This window comes from Hemiscyllium ocellatum, chromosome 15 (assembly GCF_020745735.1).
Source record: "Hemiscyllium ocellatum isolate sHemOce1 chromosome 15, sHemOce1.pat.X.cur, whole genome shotgun sequence".
NCBI lineage: Eukaryota > Metazoa > Chordata > Chondrichthyes > Orectolobiformes > Hemiscylliidae > Hemiscyllium > Hemiscyllium ocellatum.
The window spans coordinates 38,333,600-38,347,236 of NC_083415.1; the positions used below are offsets into that span (position 1 = coordinate 38,333,600).

Sequence of the window (13,637 nt, forward strand, 5' to 3'; positions counted from 1 at the left end):
TTAAGATTATTAACAAACTTATTTACTGAAAAATCAATGTAAGGATGCAAGACATAGTTGAATATTAAAAAGGCAACATGGAGGGGCTAATGCTGCTGTTAAAAGGCTTTTAATTAAAGCAACGGAATTTACACTTGCCTTAAGGGGGGTTTCTGATATCAATTTTCCAAATAAAGCCAACAGGGAGTTACCGTATATACTCATCTAAAAGTCAGACTTTAAGACTATTGTTAAAGGTTCAATTTATTGGGTCGACTATTACACGGAGACTAGTTTTGAGGGACTCAAATTCACGCTGAGTTTGAAATACCATATTATTAACAAGTCAATTTGATCATTCAACTAATCCTGGGTAAAGAAGAAAAACACAATGAATCACAGGTAATTACTGGATAAAAGCAAGAGAAACAAAAATGAATTACTGGTATTAAATTTGCTTTATATATACATCTTGTCAAAGATTCATTGAAATCCTGCAAAATTATACTGTTCAACAATGTCATGGCCTGGTATAATGGCACACTTAAAATGAAACATTTATGAAATTCTGAATGTGTAAGCATCTTGAACATTCCCACCAAATTCTTCCGTTTCCCTCCCATTTACTTTCACACGTAATGAAACTCAGCAACATTAACAAATTTGTCAAAGATATAAAGATATATGCAGCTAATATATCTCACTTTTATTCAGATATAATGGCACAATTAAAATGATCAACTTTTTAACGATATTAACTTTTGGACGTGCAGAGGAACCTCAATAATCCTAAAAGACATGGGCAGAGAGTATTTTGTTCAGTTAAACCGAATTCCAGATAATCAAATGTCAGATAACAATTTAAACCAAGTATCGGGACTTTGCGATCTTGCCGGATAATCAAAAGCCAGACAATCAAGTTTGGTCTGCATAGTGAACATAGTGTGATAAGTACCAATAGACTTAGTACCAATCTGAATTAATCAAAACGTGCTGTTATAAACCAAGTCGGCTAAGCAGAGTTATGAATAAATGAATGAAGAGAGACGTAATATCGTACACAAAGAGTGATAATTTGAGTTACTGGCAAGTGATTTCGTTTAAGTGGGTTAATGGGAACATGCAATTTCCTTTGTAAGAGGTTCATAATGCGATAAATTAGGGTCAACTTTTACACAAGATATATGTAAAATACAAGATATTTTGGCCAAAAATAAGGGGTCGGCTTTTACACGAGATTGACTTTTACACAAGTATATACGGTACTTTTGTTTAACAAAGAGCTGTAAAATTTCAGTTTTGTTAGAATTCAGAGAAGAGCATAATAAATAGAAATCTCTCATGTAATTTAAAGATTTTGTATTGTGATAAACGATGTACTATATCACCAAATATTGAAATATATTTCTGTCCACTGACAACTACTAACCATCAAAGAAGGACAAATTCCTTTCCTGACTCTCATTCCTGAGAAAAATTATGCAAGTTAATTCAATTAATTTCTAATTAACTCAGAGTGAGTACCAACATGCTACTAAACCAACGTCTCACAAATAAACATTCTTTACTGTGCCATTTTGCTGGTTTGAAGAAGAAATTTGGGGTTAATATGAAAACTCGCCAAAGTTAAACAAAGGCAGGAAATGACAGAACTACTAAAATTTGTGACTTGTTTTTCTCTCAAATGAAGTTGAGAGCCTCAGAGATCCGGGTTCAATTCCCACCTCAGGCGACTGTCTGTGTGGAGTTTGCACATTCTCCCCGTGTCTGTGTGCGTTTCCTCCCACAGTCCAAAAATTATGCAGGTTAGGTGAATTGGCCATGCTAAAAATTGTCTGTAGTGTTAGGTGAAGGGGTAAATATAGGGGAATGGGTCTGGGTGGGTTGTGCTTCGGCGGGTCAGTGTGGACTTGTTGGGCCGAAGGGCCAGTTTCTACACTAAGTAATCTAGTCTAATAATCTCCACATGAGTATTTATATCTGTAGTTCACTGGGAATTCTTCAAAGACCCCAGGGAGGACTGAAGGGCATAAGCTCAGACATTGAGCTAAGGGAAAGATATAATGTGAATCCGATCAGGGAAAGTATGAATGGATAAAGTGGTATGATCCCAGTTCATGTATTTACTGTATAGGTCAGAGTTGAGAGCGTGGTGCTGGAAAAGCACATCAGGAATTCCTGATGAAGGAAACATTATGTCCAAAACATCACTTCTCCTGCTCGTTGGATGCTGCCTGACCTGCTGAGCTTTTCCAGCACCACACTCTCGACACTGACCTTCAGCATCTGCAGTCCTCACTTTCTCCTTATTCAGATGCCAGACTGGCTGGATAAAACACATTTTTGTTATTTAACAAGGTGGTCTTTTAAAGGCTTTGCTACAGATTTGGTTGCAATAATAAAAATAAAGATTAAGCAAAAGAAATGAAAATAAAATAATTTCCACCTAACATAACTTGAAATATTTTGAAATGCATCCTAAAATACACTACTCATCTGGCCCAATAGCAGCCCTTTACTGTACTTAAATACCAAAAGGAGAGGTCTCTTCTTGAGTCAATTCTTACTTTAAATTCCTAGTCTTGAGTCCTTGACCTCGAGTTTTTACTCAAATAAGCTTAGACTTTCTCAGCTTCAAATAATCCCTTCAGCGTTCGAACCAAACATTTCTGATCTGGAACTTTCTAACTAAATTCCTTACATTGATGTAAACTATTCCCTAACACTTCTAAGCTATCTTCTTTCTTCAAAGAAAACTGCTGTACACATTTAACATCTTTCAGGACTTGCGCTAACTGAAATCCAAAGGCCTTCCAAGCAATGGTTGTTTTTCCGAAAGACAAAAAACTAAATCCTTCAACTGGATGTTTAAATAGCCTTCATTGTTTTTTTCTGTCTGTAAAATACACCCAATAGAAACTATGCCCCATTACACACAAACAAATCTCTTAACTTTTTTTTTAAAAATCACAACTCCAGAATAATCAAACTAGTTAATCATTAAATCTCCTCAGAGACCAAAATCCACATGCTCACTAATTCAAAATCCAATCACTAAAATACATGACATTAATACATACATAAAACAGCCCTTACATCACAGTGAACTGGGATCTTCAACTCATCAAGCTGGATGGGTGAAAGAAAACGGAGCTTTGCAAGGACAGATACAGGACATTATGAATGCCAATTTCAATTTGAGAAAGCAATTCATAGCGAACCACTGCCCTCAACTTAAAGAGCAATTACACAGCGTTATAAAGAAACTTGTTTAAAGCGGCAGCATGGGGGCTCAGTGGTTAGCACTGCTGCCTCACAGCACCAGCACCGGTTCAATTCCAGCCTCAGACAACTGTGTGTGGAGTTTGCACAGTTTCCTCATGTCTACATAGAATTCCTTCCACAGTCCAAAGATGTGCTGGTTCGGTGAATTGCCCGTGCTGCATTGTCCAGTGTTCAGGACTATGTAGGTTAGGTGATTAGTCAGGGGTAAATATCAAGTTATAGTTTAGGGGAAATACAGCCTGGAGAGCATAATCAGTGATATTAATGAAATACTGTACAGTAATATCTCAAGTGCAAAGTTTTGTCAACTATTCCAGACAGTTGTATCTGACTGAATTGTTCTGGCAAGATGTGAAATTCTGGACTTAGTAATTAGATGGATTATCAATTGTTTGGGAATTGTAATATGTGTCAAAACAACCAGCAAAACACAAGATTCTAAGCACTAACTAAAAGTACATTTGTGGAAGGACATTGCTGAGGAGCTGCTCTGATCAGCACATTTTCCACTATCTATGGAAAAACTCATGCATAATTATTAGTCCAAATCTTAAAAGATAATACCTGCACAGATTACATGGAATTACTTCCAAACAGAACAAACTTCTGTCAATACTTTAAACTCCTGTAAATCTTAGTAACTTGCCATCCTTAAGCAACACAATACTGTTCAGTAATTCCATGAAATATTCTGTGTATTTTGCCATTGTTGGATGCTCAAAAAACATTTAAGCGATTGCTCATGTTCACATTACTGTCACCCTGTTTCTGTATAAGTCGAAGCAAACACTCAGACACAGTATGGCTCTACCTCCTTCATCTTTATTCCAAGCCCTGAAGACATGATCGACCATGTTCACAAAGACATGAGTTCACAGCCTTCTCTCGAAGAGCAGACTCTTCAGGAATTACATAGTCACTTACAGGGAGCAACAGCCTCGGCTATATTGACTGGGTGACCATTACAATTTGAAAGCATCAACAGTAAAGATTAAGCCATCTGGCATTACACAATTGATATTATTTGGAGATGCTGGTGTTGGACTGGGGTGTACAAAGTTAAAAATCACACAACACCAGGTTACATTCCAACAGGTTTAATTGAAAGCACACCAGTTTTTGGAGCACCACTCCTTCATCAGGCACTATCACCTGATGAAGGAGCAGCGCTCCAAAAACTGGTGTGCTTTCAATTAAACCTGTTGGACTATAAACTGGTGTTGTTGGATTTTTAACAATAGATATTCTTTACCTCGCTAAAGCATTATCTTGCCTCCAGCACATCACTGTTTATTGCATGTTCTTAGCTGGTCACAGTCATGCTAACTGAACTTTTGTCCTGCAACCCTAAACTCAACTCTTTCCAGCACCACTGATCCAGAATCTGCAGTCATTGTTTTTACCTCTTTCCCTACCTGCTCATTCCTTATACACATTCTCATGACCAGGTTTAACTTTCATCAATTTAGATATTTGAGTGATTTACACATTATGTTTGCAGCCCTGACAATAACTGTTGTAATAGATGCGCTAATTCTGTTAATGTTATAATCTGGAAGCTAACGAGATATGAAGGGGTTAATTTGCTCTGCTGACCTGTCAGAAATTGGATGGCCCGGGGGTAGGGTGCTATGTTTTTCTATCTTGCTGGTACAACGTAAAAGAATTTACATTATCATCTATTCAGGATCAATAAGAACTTTGCAATTAAAATTCTGACAACTCCCTACTGTTAAAAAAAATGATTTACACCAGATCTTACCTTTAGGGAATGACTTACATTACATTGTTTCTGGAAATGGTCAAATCATTGCACTGCGTCTTGAGTGGCATGTGACTGGGGATTGCCTTGTGGGCATTACTGACTGTGATGTAAAGATCTTATATAAAGATAGGACTATTCCTTTGTTCAGACAGCCTCTCTCGACACACTTTGCAAGCTAAGAGTGTTAAGTGATCCTCCAAAGCTTGTACTTGGTTAATAAAATTTTGTTTGTTCACAGAGATTGGCGTATTGCAGTTGCATCAAGTGTGCAACAATCAAGACGAAAAGAACCAAACACAGAGGGCATGATTTAAGAATGAGATACGAATGTCTTGATTGTTACACCAGATATTTTAACCCAAACAACAGCCAAAAGCTTTTTTCTAACTGGGTGCCACTTAGTAATATTTGTTCTCTCATCGCTTACAAAAATTAGTAACCGGTCTTTACTGCTCATTCCAAGTTTCCTCTCGAAATGTTGGTGAACGATCCATTTGTAAATCTGACCAACCTGAAACAAACTCAGGAATTAAAGAAACTCAGCAGGTATGGTTACATTTGTGCAGTTTTTCCACCAATTTCTGTTTGTGTTTCAGATTTCCAGCATCCACACTTCTTAGCTTTATTTTAGCGACCTCCAGGATGGTGACATTGAGGTATTTACAGTGGTAATACTGCTAAATCAATTTAAGTTGGTTAGAAACCCAGTTGTTAGAGAATTTCGATGCTTGACACTTAAGTGGCAGGCAGCAATTACACCATGCATATTGTTACTAGGTAGGTTACCGATAAAGCAGCTATATGAAGATGGCTGGGCCTAAGACACTGCCCAGTGGAATTCCTGCAGTGATGATTGGCTTCAAAACAACCACAGGCAGCTTTGTGCAAGCTTTGATTCTGACGAATGGAGAGTTATATTGCTTGATAATATTGCCAATACATTAGATTAATTTGCTGATGAATAAGAGTAGTTTCGCAGCCAATATATAGGCCAGGGTTGATTTTCCCTTTTTGGCACACAGGACATGACTGATAAAATACTAAACTCTTTTTGAGCAGAAGCCAATGTTGCACCTAAACAACTTTTCAACAAACATGGCTTAGCTCTCAAACACAGATCTTCAACACAGCAGAAGGGATGTTATCAGAGTCCACATGTTATTAGATTCCTGACAGCATCGAAACAGGCCCTTCACCCAGACCCATTTCCCTCTGACTAATGCACCTAACACTGTGGGCAATTTAGTATGTCCAATTCACCTGACTTGCACATCTTTGTGACTGTGGGAGGAAACCAGAGCACTGGAGGAAACCCACGCAGACACAGGGAGAATGTGCAAACTTTACAGTCACCCAAGGCTGGACTTGAACCTGGGATCCTGGTGCTGTGAGACAGCAGTGCTAACCATTGAGCCACCATGTGATATGCTTTCACTTAATTCAATGTAGTGAGAACCAAACAGGCTGAAGCTTGGCATTTGTGATCATGGCAATTTCCAAAGTAAGCCAAAATGAATTGATCAGCAAGTAATTCTGGCTTAACATGGCTCATTCTCATTGCTTTAAATCATTCACTTCTTTCTTTTCAAGTCAGAGGCAATGTGAGGATTCCACTCGTTTATTCAAGTCTATCTATTGATACAATTAGGTGAGGAGGATGAATTGGGTTTTAATCATCTTAGCTGGCTGCAACAAACATCTTTAATTCTTTGTGCAGCGTAGCCATTCTTCATGTAGTTTGCCAGTCCAGCAGAATCGAATAAGGAACTAACGACAAGGATTACTTGAATGAAAGGAAAAGCTATTTTTTGATTGCAAACACTAAGAAAAGGCATGGCATTAAACATAGAAAAACTGGTATAAATGTTAAAAAATGAGAGTGTGCTAAACACTAAAACAATTTAAAAGTATATGCAATTATAAAAGTCCTTATAGTGAATTTGAGGTTTTAGATTAAAATCGAAGACCAAGATCGTTTAATTGACGTTTTGCTCTCAGTACATTAACACATATCCAAATTGCTGTATCAAGAGATCACGTCCTTTGAGAGGGAGGAAGTCAAATGGAGAATTATCAGATGTTTCATGGAACTGATCTAACCTCGACGGTTGCTGCATACTTTCAAGAGTTCCATGAAACATCTGATAACCGGTCCCAGATATTAAAATCAGATGACAGGAGTCAAAAATTGATCTGAGTTCTGATGAAGAATCACCAGACTCACAACATGAACTGATTTCTCCCCATCAATCCTACTGAATTTCACCAAATTTATTTTTGTTTCAGATCTCTAGTATCCAAAGTTCTTTCTTCGTATTTTACCACTATCATGACATTACATTCTCCCCACTGTTCTGTTCAACAGGCAAATCTACTGACTGGCATGACGAATGTACTTATTTCACAAAAATAACTCCTAACTTATAATGTTTACTCAATTACACTGCAAATTTGTACAAATTCATTTGGAGGTGGCCTGACACTGCACTAATTGCCATTGTTAGATGTTTTCGTGTCATCAGCTGGACCCCATTTGAATATTAGGACATATCTTCTCCTAGGACTAAAGGCAAAACTGAAATGACCAGCTCATTAGGCACTACATTAATTCAACACAAGTGCTACTTTGTAACATATAAATGGTAAGTTCACACAACTATGTCAATATACAGGACAAATTAAGCAAAACTCATCTATTATGTCTTTCAGCTTCTCCCACATTAAGAAACAGTTTAAAGCACTAGATCCTACAAAGGACATGAGCCCCAACATTCGGGGAGCATTACTGAAAACCTGAACCTCAGAACTTGCCATGCACCAAACCAAGCAGTCCAATACATCAACACCACTGGCATCTGCCCTGCAATGTGGAAAATTGTCCAGCTACTTGCTGTGCACAAAAAGCAGGACAAATTCAAGCCAGACAATTTCCACCCGTCTGCTTTCGATCATCAATAAAGTGATGGAAGGGATCAACAACAGTGCAAACATCATTGACCGTGGCACTTCCCGTCTCACTTGCTCAGCTGGAATATCCAGACAAAGGGACTCCGTTCCCAATCCACAGAGCCACCCAAACTTTGGCTTTGAAACTTTCTCCTTTCTGCACACTGCTGCTCACTTGTCTGGTATTCCTTAAGCATGCACTTCGAGGAAAACAACAACCAGCTCCATCCTAAGCACCCAGTCATAAACTTTTTCCTAGAGCAATGAACACAACCTTCAATGTTCAATGTCTTCCTGATATTTCTCCACCACTTGCCTGAAAACAAGATTTGCACCTGTAAGCTTCCTCTTGGCATCACAGGTTTCCATAAACACACTCATGTTTCATGTTTAATTCTTATGTTTATTTACAAGCTGAATGTCTGTCTTTCCTTTGACTATTGGTGCCAACATGCTTTGCCTCATGGCCTTGAGATTTTCTCTATGATGATATAAATGATTAGCTTTTGAGGACCTGGACCTCACATTAACCCAGACAGGCCCATAATGCTGCTTCCATACCATCCAACCCCACTGTTTTTCCATTCTTCAATCCTTGGAACGCTGCTCTGACCTCTTCCTTATTGACATTCCTGTCATTACTTGATTTGTTCCCACATTTTCCTCTGTCTTTCGTAAAAGTATTGACCTCATCTCATCATCTTTCACTCGGATTACTCTACTTGCACCTTTGCTAGTATGTACTATACATCAAGACATATTGATGAGATCAACTGATGTAATCATTACCACTCACTGACTCAGGCTTTATACCGGGAGTTAATTCCCATCACCTAGAACCTCAACCACTCCAAGAGATGCAGCTTAGCATTTTGTCTAGTACTTTGCGTACTTTGAATTTAAGAGGCCATGCTCAGTGTAGTCGCCTCTGCACTGGAATGACTAAATGCAAATTTAGTCAATTTGTGGAACAGCTTTACTAATTTAACATGAGATCCTGAGTTTCCAGTCCCTTCATTTTACTACATGAGCAAACTGAAAAATGTATTTTAAGTAACTTAGTGCAAAACAAAAGGGAGTATTTTAAACAACGTATGAACATGTTCACGATCGCAACAACTTTAATCAAGGTGGAAATTCATAAGACACTTAGGCAGGAATCCTTGTGTTAAGTGATTAATTCGTACCTGCCTAGTCTAGAGCCATTTGCTAGAAAATAATGGACAGCAAAAGAGCTGCCTGCAGGGCACAGTGTATTCCATGCAAGTGAACTGTAGGGGAGGCAATCGTTTAACAGACAAGAGAAGACAAAAGCACATGTATTCATTCAAGAATAAATCGGTCAGTCCCTTGTTCAGCTCAAATCAACAGAGATAAAAATATCGCACTGTGAACTGATTGTAGGAGAGTTAAACATATGAAGCATGAATAATCAAATGACAATCTCACACATTTGAATTTAACTTCTGGAATAACCAGCAACTATTCAGCAGGCATTAGATTAGATTCCCTAGTGTGGAAACAGGCCCTTTAGCCCAACTAGTCCACACCGACCCTTCGAAGAGTAACCCATCCAGACCCATTTCCCTCTGATTAATGTACCTAACATTATGGGCAATTTAAAATGGTAAAAACAACGATTGCAGATCCTGGAAACCAGATTCTGGAGTAGAGTGGTGCTAGAAAAGCACATCAGTTCAGGCAGCATTCCTGCAATTTAGCATGGCCAATTCAGCTGACCTGCATGTCCTTGGATTGTGGGAGGAAACCAGAGCACCTGGAGAAAACCCACGCAGACATGGGGAGAATGTGCAAACTCCACACAGACAGCCACCCAAGGTTGGAATCGAATCTGGGACCCTCGTGCTGTGAGGCAGCAGTGCTAACCACTGAGCCACCATGACACGGGGAGAATGTCTGTGTGGAGTGTGCACGTTCTCCCTATGTGTGTGTCTGTGTGGAGTTTGCACAGTCACCCAAGGCTGGAATCGAATCTGGGACCCTGGTGCTGTGTGAGGCAGCAGTGCTAACCGCTGAACCCCCATGCAAATAGAAACTCCAAATTTCAGTCTGCTTCAACTATGTGAACAACTAAACTTGAGATTCAAAGCTGTTGTTAAAAGCCACTTCATTCAAATTTTCAAATAGCGTCCATAGAAATTCAATACCATACCTAAGAATTTAGGCAAGTTAACACAGTTGCAGTCCACACAACATATTCCACAGTGCAATCATTTCAAATGTTGAAATGGCAAAAAAAATTTCCATTTTCAATCTTGAAATGAAAATTGAAAATACCCACCATGATTTATGTCAAATTCAATAAATTAGCTCTTAGTTATTTGGTAGTACAGAACTTGATTATTGCTAAGACATTTTCTCAATGCATTTCAACAAACTCACCAGGACAACTGACAAGTAAACAAATACAGAAGAAAACCAATAGCTATACTGTACAAGAGTGCTGATTTGTTGACTGGTGGATTCCAATTAGTAAAAGTGCATCAATTAATGATTAAATTTAACTGCAACGTTTTAAATTTTAAACCAGCTAGGTTAACGCTGATTACTGCAGCTTTCCTGGAGAACTATAGCAATGAATGACTGTCAGTTATTTTGCCAAGGTGGAACAGACACAGTATATTTACGTTGTTTGCAGAGATAAAAAACAGAGTCTTGTGTATCAATGCATGCAGCTTCAATGGCATTTCTTTGCGAATGTGCAAATTTTGCGCCTAACCACTGAAAATGTTTTATCTATTCTTACCATGAAAAGATGGTTAGACTATTTAACTTAAGTGACAAATTTAACATTACTGTCAGATTTACTATAACATATTTTGAGGTAGAGGGAAAGAACAACAGGACTATTTGGACAGTTATCAAAAAGCCCAGGTACAATTCAAGGAATAATTTTGTTCTGCAGTGCAAGATTTAGTAATTGGCAATATCCATCACATTTCAAGAAAACATTAATTTATTTTAATCTTGAGCTTACCTGATCCATCCCGGCTGTTATATGGCCACCCTGTAACAGTAAGCATCGATGGCACTGGAGAGCTGGCTCTACTGTCGACTTCAACATGCTGTGTAATATGGCGCACTGTTTGCTTATTTTTACGATTCTTTTTTCGGCCAGGCAGCTGCCACACCTCAGGGACCGGATCAGAAAAGGTGTTCTGTGAAGTGCTGCCCTTGCCAAGATGAGATTCTCTCAGTTCAACACCTCCATAATGGGAAGGAGATATCTGTTCCTCCTTGACTCTAAATGAATTGTAACCAACATCACTGGACCAGAGAGACTGCGATGAGATGTCATCATGACTGTCAGTTTTCTGCTCATGTTCTTCTTTACTATAGCTGCTCCCACCATCATGACAGCTTGCAATCGCCGAATCGCCAGAAGAATTTGCAGGGCTTGTTCGTCGCCTTTCCAACCAGGGAGAACTACTCCTGCCCACTGCTACTGGTGTCACAATATCAATGCTGCTGCTTGAGGGAGCTCCCATATCATACTCCATTATATCCTCTGATGGCTCAGTCTTTATACTGATATCTAAAGCTGCCTTGATAAAACTGTGACATGCCTGAACTATGTCTGTCATCTGCAAATAGCTTGCAGCTGACATCACTTCAATGACATTCTTGCTAGTCAGTGCAAGGTGTGCTGAATACATAAAATCAATGATTACTTTGAAACCTTGCGCTGTGACAATGTCCAAATGAGTCACTGTGGCCTGGTCTGAGGACATCTTCTGCACTTGACAGTACAAGGTTTTGAAGTAGCGACTACTACCAAGCAAGACATTTTTATGTGCTTTGAATATTTTCCCCTCTACAATGATGCAGACATCACACAAGATGCCATGTTGTCGCTGTTCATTCAACTCCTGCAGTAAGTGGCGATAATGGGAAGTGATCTCCATGTCATCCTTCCGATTATTCATTGACAGATATTGCTGTTGTTTCTGAATCCTAATAACAGGAAAGAATGAAGAAAATCAGTATCAACTTTGCACAACATGAATGGTAAAACAAAACCAGAATTCTAATCCAATTTTAAGTGGCCATGAACAATATAATTTTCACCAAATGCAAAGCTATGTCTGACAGTAAACAGAACCAACTATAAATTCATAAACATTGCTGAATATTTCATAATGTACATTCAGAAAACATTACACAGCACGACAATCTTCAGTACTGTAGCATACAGTTCATTAAAATCAATTTGCTACCCAAAACAACAAGAAAAGCAGTAGTTTCTTCTACAGTTTAGAGTTAAAACCTTTAGAATGCAGATGATAAGCACGGCCCACAAAAGAATTAATAGGACAGAATGAACTATTAAGTGAGAAGGCACGCCAAAGCTTCAGCTTCGCTTCCAATGCTTATCCTTCTCGCCTTTGGATGATCAATCCAACAGTTCCCTTCACTTCCTTTTCTTGTCTTTCCTTCTTGGGCATGGGCTATTTGCAACTACTCTGATCGCACTTCCTCACACCTTGCCTCCTTCAATTTGCCTACTATTCAAGTCTCTCCAGTGCAATTCTTCTTTTCATGTCACTTTCTACAAAAGCAATTCTGATGCTCTCTTTTTATCTCACTATGGATCTCACCAACCATGGTCGATGAGGCCCTCAACTGTTTCTGACTCAGTATGTGCATTTCGGTTTTCATGCTTTCTATCCCATCTTGGAGGATTCTCCTTGTCCCAACTTTCAAACACATCAGCTTCTGTCTTCAATGCGTCAGTCTTTGTTATTTCAGCCTTCTCCACCATGCTGCTTCTAATTTCTCAAAACTTTCCCTCCAATTAGTATTTTGCCAGAACCGTTGCCTCTCTGACAGCTCAATCACCCTCAACACCTTGTCCTTTTCCCATGGCACCTTCCCTTCAACTGGAGGTGATATAACACCTTGCCCTTTATCTCCTCTCTTAAAACCTTAAATCACTCCTTTCTTGTGCAACAGCAATTTACCTGTAGTTCTTTCAATTTACTATGACACATTTGTTAGTCACAATATCATTGCCACTGCATCAATGAAATGAAATTCAGACAGAATGATCACTTTGTGGAACACCTCTGTTCAATTCACAAACAGAACCCCAAACTTCCAATGTCTTGCCATTTGAATTCACCACTTTGTTTGCATGGTCACGTTTATATCATTGGCCTGCTGTATTATTCTAATGAAGCTCAACATAAGCTGGGTTTAAGTTGAAAGCATTTTAGCTTCCAATTTAACATAAATCTGCTATCACACAAATCAGTTTAGTAAACCTTTGTTGTACTCTTTGGCTGGCAAGTACACATTGTGCAGTTTTGGTCTCCTTACTGAAAACAATATACTTCAGATGTGGTCTCACCAAAAGCCATATGTACTTGCACTAAAACTTGCTTGCTTCTATATTCAAATCCTTGTACAAGAATGGCCTTTCCTTCTTAAAGGTTGAATAATCTCGTTTGTACATTCCTTAATCTTGGTCACCTTGTAGCCCTGTCTTGTCATCACAATCGTATAGCCCTTTATGCCTGTGTTGTTAATTCACCAATCTTATGCTGTGTGGACTCTAGGATATAATATATTTATCTTTTTAGTATTTTTGTACCATGACGATTTGCTGCTAACTGTTTCCACTGCCTTCAGGCTTTGCTTT

General features: G+C 38.7%; 1 protein-coding gene across 1 annotated transcript in view; it reads right to left on the bottom strand.

The window, feature by feature from the left end:
* LOC132822949 (zinc finger and BTB domain-containing protein 46-like) overlaps positions 1-13,637 on the bottom strand; it is a 93,529-nt gene that overhangs the window by 47,310 nt on the left and 32,582 nt on the right. The window contains exon 3 of the mRNA XM_060836386.1: positions 10,974-11,950. Within this exon, the coding sequence (XP_060692369.1) occupies positions 10,974-11,950 (977 nt within the window). The remainder of the gene's footprint in view (positions 1-10,973; positions 11,951-13,637) is intronic.